Raw genomic sequence first — 22,381 nt, forward strand, 5'->3', positions numbered from 1 at the left:
CATATTTTGCTTTGCTGCAGGGCAAAGAAAAGGGGAAAGCATCTCCAAGTGACCTATGTTACTGTCTAGTAAGGCACAGGTTTATGCAAACATAGACTTGTTGAAGTCTACGAGTATCTGATTTATTGAAGTATTATTTCTTACTTCATCTGCTTCTCTTATGAGGGGTTTTCTGGAAGCAATCTCAAGGTTTACGTATTTTGTAGCTTTTCCCCAAAAGACCAGACTTAATGTTGGATAAAACTCCAAAGTTCACTCTTTGCTGTTCTGTTCTGACAGCTGCAGGCTATGGGAGCCCACCACTGGAGGCTGGCAAGGCTGGGACTTGCCTTGGGTGCCACTGGGAAACCTGGCTCTGAGAATGCTGGCTTCATTCAGTAATTTCATACATAAACTGTAAAAGCACATTGTGCTCAGTTTATGAGAGTCTTTTTAACCTTTCTTTCTTTTCTTTTTTTTTTCCCCTGTTAGATATCTATCCTTCACTTATCCCAGAAAACGGAGAGCTGACTTTTCAGTTTGCAGCTGATAATGAAATATTTTCATTATAGAAATGTACTGCAGTGATTAGGAGCTCCAGCCAAGGATTAGGCTCTGGCTGTGTTAGATACTGTACAGTCATAGCTCAAAAAGATGATACCTGCCTTAACGACTTCATAATCCAGCAGGAAGACAATGCCTGTGCCTAATTACATGAGAGGGCAGTGAGCAGGGGCTGGAGAAGGTGATAACCAAGCCAAGGAATGGGGCTCACATGTGGCAGTCATCAAAGCCTTTCCTCTGGGTGGGATGTGACTGCTGCCTGAGCAGAATGCTGGAATTAAGGAAGTGTAAAGGCCTTTCACTGGTAGATTAGGTAAATACACACATAATTGGATTGGGTGCTCTCTTCAGTCTTCTGTGTTATTAACGATGGAGAAAAGGTCGTGTTTCTGCAGGCTATCTGATGCTGAGTGGATTTATTGTCTCAGCTCTTTGTAACCCTCAATTTAAGATGTATTATCAATGGCATCGTTATCTTATTAGCCATGGAGGATCTCTCTCAGCGCTGTGCACAGAGTAGAGCCCTTGACTCAGTCAGAGGTTGCCTGTCGGTGTCTCTGCTGGCTGTGTTTGGAAACAAGAGATATTAAACGAAGGGGAAATCAGCTGGGCTGGGAGCTCCCAGCTCGAGTAGTGGCAGCACTGCCATCTCCTGCTTCCAAATGTGGAGCTGCGGGCATCAGCCTCCAAGTGTGATGCAGGTGGAGGAAGACAATGCTTGCGGGGATGATCCTGGCACTCAGAGGTCGTGGGCACTTCCTCTGCACCATCTGCAATTCTTTCTTTAAGCTCAAACAGGTTCTGTGTCCATCTTCAGGTGGGAACCTGCACAGTGACTGGGAGAAATGTGGATGTGAAAGGGATGCTTGGAGGAAAGCTAACCAGAACTTGTACCTATGATAAATCAGTTTGAAAAACGTAAAAGCATTGTAGTTATATGATGAAGCATGAGTTTTTCTATATTTAAAATCAGTTCTTCTAGTGAAATTTGTGTTATTATTTTGAACTTAAGCGTTAAATATTTTTAGATGAAAGCTCTGAAGAAATTACGTAAAGCACTAATGGCACATCCTCAGTGTCTTGTATTTTCCACCTAGCCATATTTCTCAACTATCAAAAATAGAAGAACAAAGCCTTCCCTTCCACCCAGGGGTTCTTTCCTGGCTGCTCACCTGCCCTGTCTCACGTACAGACACTGATATGGGAGCACTTACTTCACCTTCCAAAATCAGGTTCTTTCTTCAAACTGAAAATGTATGATTTTAACATCATCTTGTCTTGCTTTCCTGCCTTGTACTTCCTTAACTCACGTGCCCAGTTGGTGCCACTGGTCCATAGATATTCATATTCCTGCTGGAGGGTTTCACATCTGAAATCAGGTGACAGTCTGGGGCTTATCCCTGTCACCACTGAGGTCTTCAGGTCTTTTCCTGCTGACCACCTGAGCCAGCACGTGTTGTTGTTGCTGAGGCTGTTACGTGTCCTTATGGTTATTAATGTGGAGCTGGAACTTATAACTGTGATGAATCTTTAATATACTGACAGGAAGGATGAAAAATGCTGAAGGATCTGTGCTGCGAGGGATGCCTGCACAAACAGCAGGGCTGTGACAGCTTCCATGTGAGCATGCAAGTGAAGAACAACTTGTTCATCACTACTCCTGTTAGGTTTTTTGTCCTTTTGCCCAGTTATCCTGTTCCCAAATGGGCCTTTTTTGGGGGTGTGGGGGGGATTGTTACTTAGGGCTGTTCTTATAGGTTCTTAGGGACGTAAGGACACGTGCTCAACCCAATATGGTGCTGGGTCCATCCTTCCCCATCTGCTGAACCTGCCCTTCAGTGGCTCCTTCACTTGTCTTTTTGGGGGCTGCCCTGTGGTGTTTCTAATGAAGTAAGATGCAAACAATGGAGCACTGAAGGGTCTGGGGAGAAGCTGGGGTTCCTGAGCTTGTCTTACTGGTAGGACACCCATGTGCGAGTTCAAATGGGAAATACTTTTCTGGATGCATCAAATATTGGGCTTGGGCCAGTGTGAGTGTGCTCTTGGGCTGAGTGAAGCAAGGCAGAGGCTGCTCCCTGAGCACCAAAACAAACCCTGTGAGCCCAGGATGTGCTCAAGGAAACAAAGCACACAAAGATAAATGGGGCTAATCCCACCACAGCCTGCAAACAAACACCACTGCTCAAACCAGAGACAGATAACACAAACAACCCTGGGAAAGTGGTTGGGTGAGTGTCAAACCAGAGGGCAAAGCCAATATATTGCTCCGTGACTTCCAATTAGAGACTTGTGGCTGTATAATTAAGTTTCTGGTGACACTGTATTTAAAGTCATGTCAGTGCTTTCATTTATAAATACTGCACCACAGGTGCCTGAGCTCCCAGCTGGAATCTGGTGTTCAGCATCTAATCCGAGAAGTGAGGGCTGTTTGGTTTTGTTTTCTTCTTTTCAGCCTGGGGGAAGAAAATCCCTCTAGGCAGTTAAGCTGCTCAGGAGGGAAAAGAATTAAATATTTTCAATACATTTTAGTTCTGCTTTAGGTTGTAGCTGTGGATATATATATATTTTGTTGTTGGCATGGGATGCGCATGTACTCATGTTTACACATTTCTGTAAATGAGCAGTAATCAGACCTGGGACCCACGTTCTCTGGTGTATTTTACAGTTCACATAAATTGCCAAGGATATTAGCTCACCTGTGTGGCTTGTGGGTTTTTATACGCCTTCCAAAAGGGTTTGGGTGCACAGAACAAAAGGCCTTTCCTTTTTCCCACCATACTTGTGCAATCCCAGCGGTGTGTGATGGTCGGGGGGAGGCAGCTTTCCTTGGCACCAGCTTGGACAGATAACTCCTCATCTGCCTGGAGCAAGGGAAATCCTAACTTAAGTCAGCAGCTTGTCCAGTATGGCCATGCATTCACTGTAACTAATTTATTATTAATAAAGGAAGAGTGTATGCTGTCTGGAGCAGGAGGTGCAGGTGGGGGCTCTGTCCCTCTGCTCCAGGGATCGTAGCACCTTCCAAAAGGGATGTGGGTGAGAATCACCTGGAAGAACATCACCGTCATTGCTCTCATTGGGCTCCCAGCTCAGGGCTTGCTGTGCAGCCCTTGGAATTGCTGGTGCACCCACAGCTTTCTGTCCCCCTGCCTGGGCAGTTGATTGCCCTGCTGGGGCAACAATTGATTTCTTCTTTATATATATGTATAGCCTGGTAAAACCACACTTGGTGTTGGTCATTGCAGTGTATTTAGAACCACATGCAGATGCCCACGGGTCCTTCTGCTTGCTCTTCTGTGCTGACGGAAATTGTACAGTGCCCTGAAGGATGCAGAGTGCCCTTGGGCTGGGAGGAGTAGTGGGCAGGGGTCTCCTTCCTTCCCAAAGGCATTTGTTCCATCATATCCAGCAGACATAAATAATGACACCACAGAGCTGTGAAGCTGTGTGTTCACTTCCCGAGGTTTAAACCATTCGATTCGGTCTCGCTTAAAAGTCTGAATTTTCTGAATGGATAACTGAATTCCTGAGTCCATTAAGCAAGGCAATTTACAGTGTTCTCCAGCTTTGCCCATGGAAACACATTAACACAGTTTTCTATTTGGCTTGTAGAAAAGCCATTATCCTAAATACAAAAAAAGGGCGAAGAAAAATCATTTTGCTCTTTCATAGTCTCTTGGCAGTGGCTGCAGCAGCACTGTGTGAAGCATTGGATCGCTGGAAGCAGGTGGGAATGAGAGCCACAACCTCACACTGGAAGTGCTGGCAGCAGCCTGTGTCTGCCCAGGATTTGCTTGGCAGCACCCAAGTGTCTGTGTTTTAGGGATGGTGTAACGTGTGAGAAATTAAGGCAGCCTCTGGAGTGGACCTGCATGATGCAGCTTAGCATACCTGACCACTCCTGGAATGGCCAAAATATACATGAGGAGGGATGGTAAATTGTCCCTGCTGCTGCTTCTGACAACTTAATGCCTCCAAAGAGGTCTTGAAAGTGATTGATTTCCTGTTATAATAGCAAAACTTCCATGTTTTTATATCCTGTCTCCCTTTTCTTATGCTGAAGAAGTATATTTCTCCTGTAGATGTGAGGAGAAGGTTGGACCTGAGGGAAATGGGTGATGTCAGAAGAGGTTCCTTGGCTGGTGCTGGAGGACTCTGTCTCTCTGTCTCTGCTTCTCCTTCCAAGTCAAACAAATGCTCATGCCACACAATTTTATTTTTGCAGCTTCGGCTCTCAGTGGCATCTATGGAGGAAGTCAAGTACTGGCTAGCTTCATGGAGGTAATTTGTTTTCAGTAAATATTGGCTAGGACTTCTTAATTCCAATCTGAAGTGGAATTTATCAATAGTTAATATGCTTTGTCTAAGAGAGACAGGCTTGTGCAATCTTGCTGCTCAGTTTAATGCATTTACACTGTTTCCCTTTTTGTCTGTGATCCTGCCAAAGGCAGGGATGTCTGCAGAAAGGATGCCAAACTAAGCAGCCCACGTTACTCAACTAGATTGGTAACTTCAGCCTGACCCTGATTCCTTATTATGTACCTTCAGCACATCAATATTGGGACTTAGCAGCAAGTCTTGCTCATCTGTCATATGCTAAGTAAACACCATGTGTTCTGTGGGTACTCAAGCCTCCTATGGAAAATTGATTTGAAGATGACAAAATGAGTAGAACCTTTTCCTTTCAGCAATGACAGTATCTCCAGGAAGATCTACAGTAAGCATTATATAAAAATAGGTCAATTTTCCAACTTAGGTACATAGCATTATTATCCAGAAGAACATGATGTGTTACAGGTTTCATCTGGAACTTGGTAAACTTGCACACCTGGTAGGATTGTCCCTTTCCACCCAGCAGCAAAGAGGTAGAAATGATGTACTTCTGCAGAGTTGTACTCCTTCCAAGTTACTTCACTGCACAGAAAGCTCAGTTGGGGCCCCTCTGGAGCCACTTGGGTTTCCCTTGGCTTCACAGTGAGATTTAGGGTGTCTGTCTGTGCGTGCCTCTTGCAAGCTGTGTGATCCATCATGGGCTTAACGGTGTTCTCAGCCCTGTGTGCAAGGTGAAATTTGCAAGATCACCTCTCGGGAGGTTGCAGTCTGAAGGTCTGGCAAGCTCTCTGCTCTACCATGCTTTAAATAAAGCAGGATGTTGTTCCCTAGATTATCTTGTAAGACTTACTGCTGGGCTGCAGAGTTTGTACACTGCAAACCACAGCAGCATGATATAAGTAGCACGACGCGAAGGCTCTACAATTCCAGCTGATGATTCACAGCAGATCATTTGATATTTAGGGCTCTGTTCATTAATAAGTTATGCTCCATTTACCTTGTTTTCTGTGGGATTTATGAGTCAAAAGTGCAGAGTGCACCAAAAATGATCCATTTGTCAAATTCCTCTCCTCTCCATGTAATTGGCTAACCCATCACCACGGCCCCCAGGGGCACATTGCACAGAAAGGTGTGTCTCACATGAGAGAGCACAGCAGAGGAGGGGAAACGAGAATCTGGCTTCTATTGGAGCCTGCAGGTGCTGGCCGGGTGTTTTTGAGCTGTGTAGGTGAGGAACTTACTGAGGCAATATGTTTTCTTGTTTGCCTTGTGCCCCTGTGTTGTGAGTGCAGAGGAGAGATCTTGGAGGGTGTCTGAATGCAGTTGTTCAGCTGCAGGAGTTGGGGTGGAGGGATGAGAAGGGTTCTGGGGATGTAGAGTTTGTGTGGGTACACGTGGACATTGCTGGCACAGTCTAAAGGAGGATGTGCTGAGTGCCTGGAGATGGAGCACAGCTGTGAGGGCATAGGGAGTCAGTAAGGGCTGTCCAAAAAGAACAGAAGGGAGGGGATGGCTATCTGCAACAACAGGAAGACGCCTCCAGACCATAATTCCTCCAGTCTTATTAAGATATGTCTTTTTACTTTGTCTTTATTACTTTGTAATATCCCTTTTAGTTAAGCACGTGCATACGTAAGTGCTGGCACCATTACTTACACATTGATGTAAGCTAGAGAAGCAGCTTAATAGCAATACAGACAACAGAATGGCAGCTGCACATATATCCTTTTGGTTTCCAACACTTCACTGTTAAGGCCCTGAACAGAAGGCAAAGCAAACAGAACTTGCTGCCCTATGGGACAAGTAGTGAAGCTGTTTGCAGTGTACTTCGGGGCGGTATGCTGCAAAGATCTGCATTGCTGCTAAAGCAGGGTGACTAGCATAGATTGAGTCGTCATTTTTAGCATTTGGGATCTTGTTCAAAGCTGCTCTGGACAGCTGTGGCATGCTGCAGTATAAATGCACTGTCTTTGCAGGGTTGCTTGTTGTGTGCTCAGCATGAGGGGTCTGGAATGTGGGCTCAGGACAATGGAGGATGAGGAAGGTGGCATTTAGCTCTGTGTGCCACGAGCTGCTCAGCTGCTTCCAGGATGGGGACTCCTGGGCTGAGCTGAGCTCCCTGAGCTGCATTGGGGTTAATGTCTGCAGGTGCTGGCTTTGGGAAGAGATAAGCCTTGCTTTAAAAATAAACCTGCACTGTATAATGCCTGAAAGATGAATTAATCTAAATAATTTGGCTTAATTGCTATCATACTTAAAGGAAAGGAAACCTCTGTATACGTGAGTGGAAGCAAGAAAATATTTGGAAGTGTTTAGGAGGACATGAGAATTGGTCTGGAGCTCATATGAATGCAATTTCTATTGGGAACCGAGTCCATCAGTGATGTAACTTATACAAAATACACAGCCAGGGGCTGCATCTCCACTGAAGTTAATGGTAAGGCTCTGATGTCCACAGTGGGGCAGGATTTGATGCCTGCAGAAACATCTCGTTATTAAAAGTTGATTAAGTCTTTGTGAGCTATCTTCTCCCACCTTGTTTCTTCTGTGTGGATGTGAGAGCCAAGGGCTGAGTGATAGAAATAATGCACCAAATCTGCCCTTCAGTCTGAAATTCTCAACAAAACGCCATATTAAAGGAACCTATTGAAAACATTTGGCAATAAAATCTATAGCATTATGGTTCTTTCAGACAGGATCCTCAGAACAGGGTACAAGAAAACACTTTATCTTTTTTCCACTTAAATTTGGCAGTGCAGCAATTAATACTGAATTACAGCAGGTAACCTACCCAAAGAAGCAATTGGATGTGTGAATTCTGCAGGCTCTGCCTCCACTCCTGCAGGATTAGCTCTCTGCACCCGATGAGTTATTCCCCTCTCCTTGATTCTGCTGCCCAGCATCCAAGTCACTCTGCGTTTCTGTGCACATTTTGAAATGCCTCTCATAGTTGTAGAATTTAAAATAAATTTTTGGTCTGTACAAACCTTCTCGATCTCCATCTCCTTCTGACACTGTCACCTGTCAGTTTCTTTTCATCTGCGTGCACAATGCTGGCATTTCTCATGAACTCACAGTCCTATCAAACCCATACTTCAGTTACGGGCATTTCTGTCATATCACTTTAGGGGGCTGTTAATCTTATAATTAATTCCCATCATAATCTCAATTAAATGTGCAGACACCTTAGCTTTGTGCTCTTGTCTACGGAAAATGAATGGTCTCTATTATTGCCCGCTGGCGGCTGAAGATGCAGTGCCTGCACACACAGCTGGAAGCTGTGGGGTAACCTTGAGAAGAGGTGTCCTGGGGCAGGAAGGTGCACGAACAGGACAGAGCTGTTCTCCTTTGCTTGGCTTCCAAGCAGTTCTGCTGAAGTAAAATGTTATGATTGTAGGAGTGGATTGCTGCTGCGCCTCCAGAGCCAGGAAGGGTTGCGAGGCAGTGTGCCCTGGGAGATGGCAGAACTTGTTAGAATCATTTGCTGAAGAAAAGCCTGTTCCTAATCAGTGTTGAAATCTGCCTAACTTGAAAGTGGATACTATGGAATGGAATTGGAACGGACAGCTGTGTCCACAGCTGCTGTGCAGCAGCTTGTAACCTCTGCTCAAGTCTTGAGGTGGGGGGGAAAAGAAAACAACAACAACAAAAAATATCCTCAAAGTTGATTCTTGGCTGTCAGTTCTGCTTTCCTCCTTTCAGATGAACGCTGAGATTTCCACTGACTGTACTATTTCCGCTTATAATGACTAAATGGAAAGATTTCTTTTCTTCCTCTTGCTGTGCTCCTATTACTGCATTATCAGTTTTACCAATGTAGTTCTGCTGACGTGCATTTTTTTATTATTAATTACCTTTATGTCTGGTGCATTGTGCTGGATCAGGATTGGGTACAGACTTCCCTCCCCAGGCTTTGTGGGGCCACTGGAAGGCACAAATGTGGGGAAGGGGATCTGGGGAGACCTTTGGAAGCAATGGGAAGTGCTTGAAATCTGCTTCATCCATCCTTAAAGTGTGTTGGGCACCTGCACTTGAACGAGCAGTTCCCACAGGTGAGGCCTTTGGCCAGAGTTTGGCTTTAACAGCTTTGAATTCATGTTTTCTTTTGCAAATTTTTCTTATTCTTTTCCTGAAGGCTCTATGATCACAAGTGTGATCACAAAGTTTGGTTTTAATTCAAATTAGTCCAAAAGTCTTCATGCTTCAACAGCCTCAAACTGAATTATTGGCACATTCAGATCACATTTAAAAAGAAAAGAACAAAAAAGTTGTTGTTTGAAGGTTGATTCCAGGTGTTAAAGCATTAATTTTGCCCTGGACACTGCAGATATCCCTATTCTTGTTCACCAGGAAGCATGACTTGAGAAAGCTGAGAGTTTGCTGCTACCTTGCAAGAAGTCCCTGAAACAAATGTGCCTGGCAGAGATTTGCAATTGGGAAGGCTGGCCACGTGGCTGCACAAAGAATTTGTCCCCCAGTTTCTCTTCTAAATCAGCCCCATGAACTTTTTATATAGCCTTGCCCAGTGCTCAATGAGCTCAGCTGGAACAATAAACATGAATTAAACCTATTTTCCTTATTCCAATCCTTTTCTTCCTATGTTTCTGATTAAAAAGGAGCCATGTTCACTGGGAAGAAAGCATTGCATATAAATTGCAAAGCTTAAAGTAGCAGCAGTAGATAGCTATTTATTAATCAAGCATTAGTTATGGTAGTTAAGCATTTAGGGATAATAAAATGCAAATGTGCTTTCAGCACAAGTTGTGGCTCTTAAAAGAAAAATGAATATATTCTTTAAGAAAAATAGTTTTGCTGAGCTTATGGCTGATATTAATGGCTGAATTTACTTGTAGTACCAGGGCTCTGCAGGCACTTCTTATACCAAGCAGCAACATAAGGCATTGCTTGCAATACGACGTAAGTTGTTTGATCTTCTGCAAGGCGAAGCATGAAGTCTTTCCTGGAAGGCTCTCATTTCAGCCTTCCCACTGGAGCAGCTGTTTTAGGGGTGGTGGATGAGGTCACCCTGCTGTTCATCCATGGGATGTGTGAAAGCGGAATGCAGTTTGCTGGGCTCTAAAGATTGCTCTGCTGCGAAATGGGAGGTTGTGGCCCTGCAGGTGGGGATTTGGTGCTGTCAGCAGGAGCAAAGTGTGCTCTGTTAACATCTGCAGGCTTAGTGGGAGTAGTAGATAACCTGCAAAATGCCAGCAACTGTGTGTTGCCCCTCACCTGTTCTCCCATCTTTTCCTTCCTGGATGTGTGTTGCTGTGTTGGAATTGTAGATGCACCTGGCTCCACCAAAAACATATTTTGTAGGTAAAATCAACTCTCAAATGCAATGCAAAAAGCTGTAGATGAAAATGTCAGGTATGGTAGATAATAGTGAAGCACTTCAGTGCAAATCAGAAAATGAGAGTTCTTGCTTTCGGTTGCTACAGCTGTATCTGTAAATGTAGCCTGCCCAGCCATGTCCCCTGTGCTGTCACACTGTGCTGGTGGGGCCACCAAGTGGGTCTGGGGGCTGCAATGCAGGCATCAGCAGCTTCACCTCTCCCTGTGGAGCAGAGCCATGTACAGCACTGCTTGGGTAACCCACGCTGGAAGTAAACCTTTAAGGCAGAGGTGTGAAGCCCTGATGTTGCTGCTGAGTGTCAGCATCAGCTTGCTGACTGGTACTGCTCTTTCCTTGTATCGGAATATTGGAGACATTAATGAGATTTTTACAGGCTAATCTATACTTCTGATTGGCTTTAATGATCTTAGCAGTCTGTTATTTATATACAGTATTATTACACAGCAAACTTTGTAATGCATGAGGTTGTTAACGCGCTCGCTTTACAGCTTGTTGGTTTTGCTGCTGAGCTAACCCATGGAAGGAGCTCTTGGATATGTGCCTGGCTTCTCAATGAGTCTGCTGTATTGATAAAGGCAGAAAAAGACAGGAATAAAATGAGAAATCCGCCATGACTCAGTACTGAGAGGGTGGTGACTCTCACACAGCTTTCTCCTTGAGAGCTGCTGGGATGGAGACCTGCTTGTTTGAGTCCTGGCAAAGTCTGGCCCCTCTTGCCATCTTCCTGGAGGGGATCAATCACTTTGCAGTAGGTGACAGGCCAGACAAAAGGAATTTCTCAAATTTCTCTTTCATGTAATGCAAAATCCCTTAGTGAGGGTGATTTATTCTGTATGAAGCTTCATTGCCTCTTTCTTCTCCTCCTGTGGGCATTCACTATCATTTTGAGGATGGGAGAAAGGCAAATCACTGTGCAATACTTCCTTCTGCAGCCAGGTGGATCATCAACCACCAAGATCTGATGGAGATGGTGTCTGTGGCAGGGGCCCTGTAAGTACCAGGGGACAGGGATGTCTCAGGAGGGCCAGAATGCAAAAGGAATATTGAACTTTCCCCTGTACACTTGCTCTTTGGAACTGCATTTTCTCAGCTCCATTCCAGTGCACGGCCCTTTGTGCTGTACCACCAGGTGAGGATTTATCATCCTGTTAGCGAGTGCATTTAGCAAATGTTGTGTGAACTGCCTTCTATCAATTAATTCTAAATGAATTTTTTTGGTGAGAGAGTCCTGCTTTGACTCGTGCTGCAGAAATCATTCCTCTGCTGCAGTTCTAAAATCAAACAAAATCAAAGCCAAAAAAGGCACCAACCAAAACAACCCACACTTGATACAAAGAGAGTGTCATTAATAACCAACACAGAAGCTTGTGGAAAAGGCATTTCAGCTGTAAAATGCTTTAGTGAGCCAGAAGAGGCTGAGTGACTGCAGCGAGGCATTTTATGCCTGTCAAAGGAAAGTTCCTAAGTGCAAATGCACAGTGCTTCTTCAAGGTGATTTGCACATGGTGCACCTGGCAGCATGAAGGCTGTGCTGTGTGGAGCTGCACCTCGGCTGTGGGGAAGCTCTCTATGTGTCCTGGCCTTTGAGGTTATGTTCCTGTACCATCCCATTAACTTCTGATCATCTCCAGGCTTAAAACAGACGTGCCATGTGCTTACATTCTGCTCTCTGTTCCTGGCCCTTTGGGTTTCTGCATTCACAAAGGCTCTGGAAGCAGTCAGAACCTGAAATTGCCTTTTGATGGGGTGTTCTGAGAACTTCATTGCCTTGTGGAGAAGGACTGGGGGTTCCAGCAGTGTGTGCTCGTGGCCTAGAATGTCAGCTGGGTGTGGTAGGTGCCCAGGTACCTTCATATTACAGCTGGGTATGGTAGGTACCTGGGGGGTATTCTGGGCTGCATCAGCAGAGGGGTGGCACTGAGGTGTGTTCTGCCCCATCTGGAGTATGGTGTCTGGGCTGGGTGCCCCAGCACTGGGGGACATGGGGCTGTAGGAGCAATCTGAGAGGTCCATGAGGATGAGCTGAGGGCTGGAGCACTATGGAGAAGGGCTAATTCTCACAAACACAGACAAAGCTGTAACAGCACAGTAATTGTCAATGTGTTATTGAGCATCTCTGAAGTTTCTACAGCATGGAGAACGGCTTCCTCTGGGCTATGGGATGAGGACAGAAGCTGCTGGGTGGCACCGAGGAGGCAGTCCAGCTTCTTGCATACTTATACCCCCTTCTTGAGTCTGTTGTGCATAGATAAGGAAATATCAATAAGCTGCATGTGGGGCTCTGCACGTTTGTTTGCTGACATCCTCAGTAACGCAGCTTGCATGTCCTAACACTTGCTGTGCTGGTGTTAATCAAGCGGATCCCAGGGTGGGATTGTTACTGTGGTCTTAAGCTGCTCTGCAAATTGATCATTAGGCTGTTGCTGGCTGTGCCGTGGGTGGTGTGGCCCTGCAGGGATGAAAGAGATACGGAGCTGGGGCAGGTGATGCAGGAGCCTGGTGCTGCTCTGTGCCCATGCACCCCAGCAGCATCCAGCTGTGAGAGGCAGCATCCTCTGTGCCTTGCCTGTCTGATGTGAGCAGTGGGAGTGATAAACAGCCTGGAAAACAACAGGCATTCATAAGGCTTAAATTTATTAAAGTTTGTAAAGCATTTTGTGTTGCCTCACGTGGATGCTGATGCATGGGATAATTCTCCTCCTGCGCTGCTTGGGAGGGCTGCTGTGATTTTGTTCTCCCAGCTCCTCGGGAATCTGCAAGGACTCTTGGCTGCTTTGCAGTCCCAAATGAGATTTTCTGCATCCTTAATGTATTGAACTTTCTATATTATAAAGAGTTTCATGACACCCAGGAGGCTTCATATCAGATTTCATATGAATAGCATTACAGCCAAGCTGAACTTCTGATAACTAAGTGCAACCCCCTGGCTCCTGGCATTGCTAGTGCTTGTTTTTTATTGTTTTTGTAATGAAGAGAAATAGGTTGACACAAATGCATATTGAACACGGGATCCAGGGCAATCATTTTCCTTCTAGTGCTCAAGTTCCATTTAGAGATGCAGTTTTTTTGTCTGGATATGGATGCATTCAGGTTTTGGTCTCTGAACAGGACCCAAAGGGAGAGGAGCAGAACCAGCTGTGCACAGCTGTTGGTGGTGAAAAAAGTGAACAGGGCCCAGTGAGAGCCCACTGAGACAGCCCAAAAGAAGGCAGTGAGAGGAGCCCTGCTTAGCATACTGCTAATGATGGGGCCCAAGAGCTACGAATTGCTGTGTATGGCACTGAGAGCAGAATAAAGCCAGCTGTAATCTGCTCGCATCGGGACAGAAAGGTTGCAGGATGTTTTCTTCCCAATGAAGCTTTCATCTCAGTTTTGTTTTGGTTTTATTTGTTGTTTTGTAAAGCTGCTTTGATGTAAGATTGCCTGAGTGCAGCCTGGCTGGGCTGGGTCTGGGATTTTCCCCCCCCCCCCCTTCCCACTGGCAAAAAATGATGGAGAAGCTTGGGTGGTTTCTTTAGTTTTATATCTTTTACAAATTATTTATTTACTTGTTTATATTGTGGAATCTGCATTTCCACTGGAAATGGGCTGGGATAATAACATGCCTGGCTATTGATGCAGCCCACCCTGTACCTCAGCAGGTGTTTGTGGTCCATTGTTCCCCTTTCCTGTTCTCCCTGCTGGATGTAGTGCTGGAAATGCATTCCGTGCCCTTTATGGGAAAGGAAATGTGCTTTATCTCTGTATCGATCCCAGTGCCAGATGCAGCTGTGCCATTCCACACATCGGCTGTGGGTGCTCAGAGAGCAGTGCTTCAGGGCTGCACTCGCTGCGGAGGCTGAGCAGCACCCTGGGTGTGTTTATTGCTAATGAGTGGGGTTTTGAGCTGATTGGAATGGCTGTTACTATTAAAGAGGTGCTGTAATGGTATGTGCATGCAGACAGGTTGTATAGATTGCAGTGGTGCTATTTCAGAGTAAAATTAGTCTTGGAAGAAATTATGAATTAATGCCAAAGGGTGGGGGGTATTGAAATATTAAATATCTCATTTATAATATATGTTCCGTTATAATAATATGCATCTCATTTTGACATTTTCCAAACAAAGCATTTCTCCCTTTGGCTCCAAAGGTGCTGTATGAGTGCAGAGCTAGTCAGTGTATAGATTTTTCTTTTAAATCAGAGGAACTAAAAGAGACGTTCTGACTGCAAACAACACTTGTGTTCGTTCTCTGACAGAAGAGAAATCATGCAGGCTGTTACAAGGAGGAAAAGTAAAGCTCAAATGTACCTGAAAAAAAATGTTTCTTACTTGCAAGGCTGCTTCTACCCCAACTCTGCTTGGTTGGGAAGGTCTCAGTCCAAGCTGAGAGGTCCCTGTGACTTAACAGTGCCACTTTGGTATTCTATCAAATTAATTGTCTTCCTGCTGTTCAGATGACAATGTCAGGTGCTGGGATGGACTTGGAAGGCAATAAACAAGGAAACTGCGTATTTTGTTGGGATGTATTAATAGTTGGATATGGGCCCATTTTTGCTGCTGCCCTGGCTGCTGTCTGTGTGTGCAGCTGCCTGGGGATGGGGAGGTTTCTTTTGTGCCCCCTGCAGGCTGACAGCTTCTGCCTTTAACCCCCGGCTGCTGCCATGGGCAGGGTTGATTTCTGGTGCAGCTTGCTAGCTGGAAGCATCCTTTGCAGAGAAGGAATGATGCTCAGGTGTGGGATGGTTGTTGCAATGTTATCTCGCTGAGTTATTGTTTGTGAAAGATTGGAGATGGTTTTCAGGGTGAAATTTAAGAGTCCAAGTTAGAATAGAGGTTAGGATTTCTTGTAATACATGTTTAGTTATTTCCTTCAGGTTTAATTAAATCAAGGTCATTAAAACTACATTGGGGTTGAATTTATTCCTAATTGGCACGTCTGGAAGCAGCAGTTGCTGCGAGGTTCTCTGTGCAGAATTGCTGGGCAGAGTTTCACAGAAGTTATCTGGTTTACTGGAATAAATAAATAACTTCCAGTAAAGCCCCTGAAGGTGGTAGGGCTGAATTGTGGCTGTGCTTTGGTACAAGTCTGCATGGTGACAGCTCCCTTTTTCTCCTTTCTCTTTTCTGGATCTATTTGCTCCTCCTTTCCTTCATGTTTTGAGACTGTTTCACAGATGCACAGGCATTTCTGTGCTGGGGAAGGAATGCTACTTAGATCCTGATTAAATGGATGCTTTGGAAATACTTATTAACTGGATTATTGGCTGTCTGTAGGAGTACACATCTTCACTGAGGGTAATGGGGATAGGAGAGATGCAGTTCCTCTCACTAAAGAATGAAGAAATCCCAGTTTCCCCAGCAGCTGGATTGATCCCACCTGTTTAACTCTTAAATGAATTCATTCTTCTGCTTCTCAGTACAATAATATTTTCTGACTGAACAGCTGGGATGGAGTGGTGCCCAAAGAGGTTGTGGGATAGATTGCTTCCCCTTTTGGTGCTCAAGAAGCCAGATAACAATTTCAGGCACTCCTGAATCTGCTGCTCTTCCAGGTTACATCCAGAACAGATGATTAAGCTTTCTTTAACTTTTTAATCTTGAAATGATATTGAGAAGTCTTTAAAAAGATGTTAGAGTAAAACAACGAGCTTTCTAATCAATCACATGATATTATAACATATTGGAAACTTATTAAAAATGGACCATTATTCTTTATGTATCACATCTTACTATCTAATCTATCTATATTAGTTACTTTTAAAAGGAATTGGGTGATAAATTACTCCATTACAGCAGAATGAAGAGACTTAAGTTCTTCAATGTGGAAAACTGCAAAGTACAGAGGCCCAACAGTTGCAAATCACGTTCCCTGCTGCTGGTGTGGGGGCACTGAGTGCTGCAGAGCAAGGCTTGGTTAGGGCCAAGAGATGTACATTCATTTAACTACTGTGTTGTGGCATTGCAACGTGTACATGCTCATATTAGGTGTATATTGTTGTTATTTCTTTTAACAGAATGACAAAACGTGTTTAAGATCATGGTGTTTGCTTGTTTTGGGCTCCCATCAGCTTCTGCTGGGTGTTTGTTGCCATCAGCAAGAACCTGTGCAGACCGTGGGGTATGGGAAGCTTTCTGTTAGATCCCTGTAGGAGCTGGTGAAAGGGAAACAAAGCAGCAGCCCTTTTCTCCAGCTCTGCTGAGATTCCACACAAAGTGTGCAGGGGAACGTGGCAAAGGACGGCCAGGGCATTTGCATTCCACTTTTTGCTCTGTATTTTGCCTGTCTCTATCTCATTTTCTAGCACTCTAGGGTGAGTTTTTTTTTTTCAAAACTAAAACAGTCTGCTCAAATGCAGTTTTGTTTCTGTGGGCACCTTTCCCTGACAGGTGTGGATTTATTACACCGTTTCCATACAGCACTCCTGTCCCCCTCCAGCATGCCATGTGAGCTGTTCTCCTTGTGATTTCCTGGGTACGTGCTGGGCTTGGGGAGATGGGAAATAGAGAAATGAGCACATCTGTGTGTGCATTTGTAATGGGTGGGGAAAAAAGCTGCAAAACAATGCTTGGTTCTCCTGCAGAGCAATGAAGAGCAGAGTTTGTGGATCTCAGGGAGTTTCCCTTTTAGCTTTTTTCCTGTCTGTCGTCTTCTTGGGTCAAATTCAAACCTAAGTGGAAGATCTGGACTGTGTGTCTAGTTGGGGAATGAGATGTGTGGGGCTGTTGGAATGCTTTGGGTGTCCCAGGGCTGATGGATGTGTAATATTGGTGATGTCCGATATTAAGTTCATTCACTTCTGTTACTGCAGCTCATTGCTATTATAGCAGCTTAAACACTGGATTGGCATCGTGCTGCTCAGGGGATGCTGCATCTGAGATGCCAGGTGCAGAGGAAGAATTTAGAAACTCGTATGAGTGGAGAAAGGAAATTAAACAAACAAGCAGAATGGGATTCATCTATTTTAATGTTTTAGTTTGTGCAGTGCACCTATAAAGGAAAAATCAATTTACTGAAGCCCTAAATAAATAACTGAATACTTTCATCTTGAATTGAAAACAAAAATGGAAATGGTAAATAAATGACTGTCTGAATGGGTAAAAGTGTTAAAAGCAGCAGTAGCAGAGTTGGAGGGCTAAAGGCACTACATTTTCATATAAAAGAAAATATAAAAGTGGCATAAATTGAGGATAAAGGCCTGCTAGTAAGAGGCCTTTGTTTGTTTACTGATGCTTTAAACAGCTCATTTTTTCGCCTTGTTTTGACTTAAAATAATCTAAAATGGTGAGGAGGGATTTGCTGGGAAGAAGCACAGTGTGCAGCCTAATCTCCCATCCCACAGACTTGCTGGTATTTATCATAAAAATGCTGGAGGTTTTCTTGGTTTTGAACTCATCTTTATGAAAGTCTTGACAAATGAGCCCAAGTGCATTAATAATGGAGCTGGAATGATTTTCATGTGTACAGGGAAAAAGGCAGCCTGTTTGAATTTTGTGTTCTCATTGCTTTTGACAGTCTTTGTAACATCCCCCTGGCAATAGCAAACCCCATGGGTTGGGCTTGGATGGGTTGGGTTTTCCCAGCACCCCATGTTGTCTCCATTCCAGCTGTCCAGTTTAAGACATAATACTGGTGACTGGAAACATCCCCATTGGCTTTGGTGGTGAGTAAATGGAATACATGGCAGCACAGCTGCTGCGTGTGTGATCCTGTTCATGGAGATAGCTATCTGATTCCCAAATACATCATCTCAGATTGATTCTGCCATGTTAGTCATGACTGGAAGTAGTAAATCCATTGATTTGGGGCGTGCTGCTGGGTTTCCCTGCTGTCAGTGCTGAACAATGCAGTGTGAGGCTGAGGATGTGAACACCTTGTGGCTGGTGGGACAACCAAAAAGGCTGCAGCTGTAGGACCTAGGGTTGGTGGAGGGAATCCTCCAGGGCTCTGCAGTCACTGAGTTGTCATTTATCCATGCTGAGGTCTGCATGCACCCATTGCTGCTGTTGGTAGCTGGGCTGGCAGGTATCTCCTGCTGCTGTAATGGGCTGGGTGGGTTTCTTGGGATGTGCTTGGACACTGTCAATGGAATTATAGGCATTGGCAGAATAAGGGTTGGTAGGTGAAACCGTTAGTAAACAAATACATTTAGAAGGAAGCTGTTCTGGAAGGCAGTCCAGGAGGACTGATGAAAAAAGTCAAGTAGGTTGGATGAGTCCATTTGAATAGTGGGTAGCGCTCACCTTCTCTGAGCACTGTGTCCAGTGCTCTCAGAATCCCACGTGTCCTCCAGTTTGGCCAGAAATAGCATGATCTCTTTTTCTCACTTGGCTTTTAACAACAACTGCGTGTTGCAGAGGGTTTTACCCTCTAGAACAATAAATATCTTTCAGGACAGGTGGAATTTTACAACCTTATTTTGCTGCTGCTGCAGCACGTTTGAAGCTTATGTTGAAATTAATGGCAATTGCAGGCACGTAACAGCATTAGGAGGGAACCCCCCGACCTTATAAATGCAGGCAATATTGTGAAGCTGTGAGCTGCCTCTTGGAGGGGGAGAGCAAACAAAATTGCGCTTTGTATTAGATATCACTCATTCATCCTTTCTCTTCTTCTGTTGCTCTTTGGGTCCTGATCCTATTAGCCACTGTGTCCCCTTGTAATTTACAAAAGCAGTGCTTTATGCTGGGATGGGGGAGATTTCCTGTGGTGCTTTGGTCGGAGATGCTGTGGGTGGGCACAGGACTGCATTGGAGTTAAGTGTACATTTGAATATTACTTATTTTTCCCCCTCCAAATGCATTTGAAGTCAAATCTTCAGGCACAGTACTGATGGCAACCTTTGAATTTTAGGCTGCTTTAAAAAGATTTGAGCAGTGTTTGAGTTTATGCGCTTTTTAATCCCTTTTTAAAATTTATTCTAGCAGTGGGAAGAAAGCAGCTCTCCTTCCTCACTCCCCTACCCTATCCATGGAGAAAGCAAAGGGTGCACAAGGTGCCCCAACCCTGCCCACTCAGCACAAAAAGCCAGATCACATTCCAGTAGAGGCTTCCAGGCCCTGCTTTCGTTGCAGGCAGTATTTCTGGGAAGCAAAACAGTCAATGTGTTTATTGCTCGTGTTCAAAACACATGGGAAAAAGGGAACCCAAAGAGAAATCCTGACTTGCTTCCCATCTTCATACCCTTTCCATCACTGCATGTCAAAGCTGGTGCTGCTGCAGAAGCTTTTCTCTTGGCTACCGAGAAAGGATGCTGAATGTTACTGTATTGCTAATTACTGGAAATGTCTTAGTGTTTTTTATTTGAATCTTCAAAGGGTGAAGCTTTTACTGCAGAGAAATATTGTATCACTTGAAATACTGCTGTTGCACGTGCAAGGCTGTGGATCAGGGAGATTGCCTGAATTAACTTCACTCCGTGGTGAACGGGAAGGGTAAGAACTTCTCAGAAGAGCCACAGGAGGCAGGCAGAGCCTTGATTAATGGGAGTATTTCACGGGTGGAGACCCCAGGAAATTCAGGTCTGGAAAGAAATGACACCATTTGTCCCAGTGTGCCAGGTGGAGCTGTGTGGCTGGGCTGGGTTGGCATGTTGATCCTTGGGACTGGGTGGGAGGAACTGGAGAGGGGCAAAACTCCCCATCCCCTGCAGGTCAGATCGTAGTGTATCTCCTTCTCGGGACAGTTCATGAATTATGAGGCAGTGATAATCCCTCTGAAAAAGAGTTTCTGGCTTTCCTCTGGCTTACCCAAAGGCTGTGACTCTGCAGAAATCAGTGGAGTTGATTTTGATTTACTGAGTTTAAATGAAAGGATTATGCCGAGGGGCCTGGAGTCTTTAAGCTGCTGTACTTTATTGAAATTGACAGTGTCACGTTATACCAGCTAAGGACATGGCCTGATTTATTTTGTTTCTGGGATGTAAATGCAAAACCTCTCAATGGGGACAGTTATTTTTGAGAGCCTTCTACATTTTCTCTAAGTTGTATGTGTCTCCTAATTACTCAGTTCTAAATAGGCCAGGAAGAATATTCAGCTTTGGATGATGGGATTTGGATTTCTATTGATTTCTATTCATGACATTTTCTCCAATAGCTGAGATTCTGGAAATACAGGGATTAACATTTCCGAATCTGGTAATATTTAATAGACCAATCATTATTTGTTAATTCACTGCTTCCTTTTTCTGTCTTCCTTAAAATGCAGTTTTATCTAGTTAAATCTCAAGATCATTGGAGCTGGATCTGTGTGTTTTGGTATTTTTGCAAGACCATACATGCTTAATTAAAGCCCTCTGAAGCCAATGGAAGTTTTTTCCTACAGCCACAACTTATTAGATTAATGCAAACCCTGCTTGTTCCTTAGGTGAAAATTGGTGTTACAGGAAACTGCTCAACCTTGATGATTGTATTAAAGCATTCCTGCAGCTTGCACTTAATGTGTGGTATTTTATTTTTCCTTTAATATACTGATGAAGCACTCAGTGTATATACATACACCATGCTACTTTCTCAAGGTCCCTGGATGTGCTTTGGGATTAAGTTACTGGAGAAAAGTCTTGCACAGAGGGACATAGAAGGGCTGTGCTTACTGTGGGGTGAATGGCCATACAAAGCCTTCCTAAGGAGCAGGCACAGGGTAGGATTAGTCTAGAATTCTATGGCAAAGTTCCTTCTCAAGGTGGACCTTGGGTAAATGCCTGAATGCAAGGAGTCAGTATTGTTCTGATCTCTTGTTCTGCCCTAAAATAGACTCTGCTGTTACAGCCCTTGCTCCAAATTCTTGTGTTACGTGGGCTTGGTGAGCTAATGTTGGATTTCTGTCCTACCTGTAACACTGGAAGTCAATGCAGACGTGACAGCAGGTACCCAGGACTCGTGGTGCCAGGTCTGCATGCAGTGGAGTCTCTGGAAACAACAAATGGCAATGGTCACTGTGGGCTTTTTTTTTTCTTTTTGCTATTATGATAGAAATTGCTCTGGGAGGTGCTGCTTTGCTTTTTCTCCTTTGAGTTCTGTAAGCAGTCCGTGCAATTAGAAGGCAGATGAAACAGCTGTCAGCAGTTCATAGCATGAGCCATTTTTAGGGCACTTAGAACTACAGGAATGGTAGAAGTCTATCGAGTGTTTAACTCCGTGAAGGAGGTGAGGTTTGGGAAGGTTACACAGGCAGATTCTGTCAGGATACCCAGCTACCAGTGCCAGGATCGACATAGGAAACAGTAAGGCCACTGTGGCTGTCACTTTAAGAATTTCAGGCAGACTTAGTAAAATGATGGACAGTATTATGGGATGGGATGCTTTTAATGCAGCATTTTCTTTTCTACCATACTGGAGAGTTTTAGATCTAAGAGATTCTTTACAGCAGAATCCTGAACCGTTGCCTTGCCCTGATTAAGTTCTTAGTACTCAAATTCCTGTAAATTGCTGTGAAGTTAAAAGTCACCATTTAAAAAGATTATTATAATGAGTTTTGGATCCTTTTCCAGTTTATAGATGAAACATTGCATTAAGCGTAAGCAGTATCATGCTTTGTTACACAATCCTGGGTAGCTCTCACTCAAAGATAAATCAAAGTGGACTAAAGAAGAGCATTTTCTGTAACACAGATTTATGGCAGTGCACAACAAACCACTTCTCAGCTGCAGCATTTATGGCATTCTAGTTAACATTAAAAGTGTCCAAATAAATGATTAAATTTAAATTACCCACTAACACCTCTGCTACCTCACACCAGTGTAATAAAACATACTGAAACTGTAAGAGCCAAATGCAACAACATCCTCCTGCTGTGCCATTAGTTTTCTCCAAATGCTGAGATATTTGCAGGTCGTGCTCTGCCTCTGCAATACAGGGGAGAGGAAAAGCAAAGGCACTCCTGGACTGCAGGCAGCAGAAAGAGAAATCATGAGAGAGTGAAGTGGAAGGGTAAAGCAATGAGATGTGAAGGATTTAACTACTAAATCTATGTCCTGCCACCACAGGCCCTGGAAAGCACGAGGCAGAGAGCCTCATCTCTCAACCCAGTGCTTGGCAGCTGTAAGGAAAGGGACCTGCAAATGGCTCAGTGGGATACGAGTGTATCCAATTAGGATCTCTGTTTTGCACTGTATCTTGAATTACATGTTTAATTTGCCTGATGGCAGCCTATTGCTTTACATTTCTGATGC

The 22,381-nt window shown here is 44.4% G+C and overlaps 1 protein-coding gene across 4 annotated transcripts in view; it reads left to right on the forward strand.

Moving 5' to 3' along the window:
* Positions 1-22,381, forward strand: part of LOC149915934 (uncharacterized) — a 68,422-nt gene that overhangs the window by 32,509 nt on the left and 13,532 nt on the right. For 2 of the 4 annotated variants that reach the window (XR_016471334.1, XM_090150830.1), the window contains exon 2: positions 4,769-4,824. The exons of the other annotated variants lie outside the window; for them this stretch is intronic. Coding sequence is in view for 1 of the 2 variants with exons in the window: in XM_090150830.1 (XP_090006956.1) it covers positions 4,769-4,824 (56 nt within the window). In the remaining variant the exon portion in view is untranslated. The remainder of the gene's footprint in view (positions 1-4,768; positions 4,825-22,381) is intronic. 4 annotated transcript variants of the gene reach the window in all.

The sequence above is a fragment of the Phasianus colchicus genome, chromosome 15 (genome assembly GCF_987193195.1).
Source record: "Phasianus colchicus chromosome 15, bPhaCol1.hap1.1, whole genome shotgun sequence".
Classification (NCBI taxonomy): Eukaryota; Metazoa; Chordata; class Aves; order Galliformes; family Phasianidae; genus Phasianus; species Phasianus colchicus.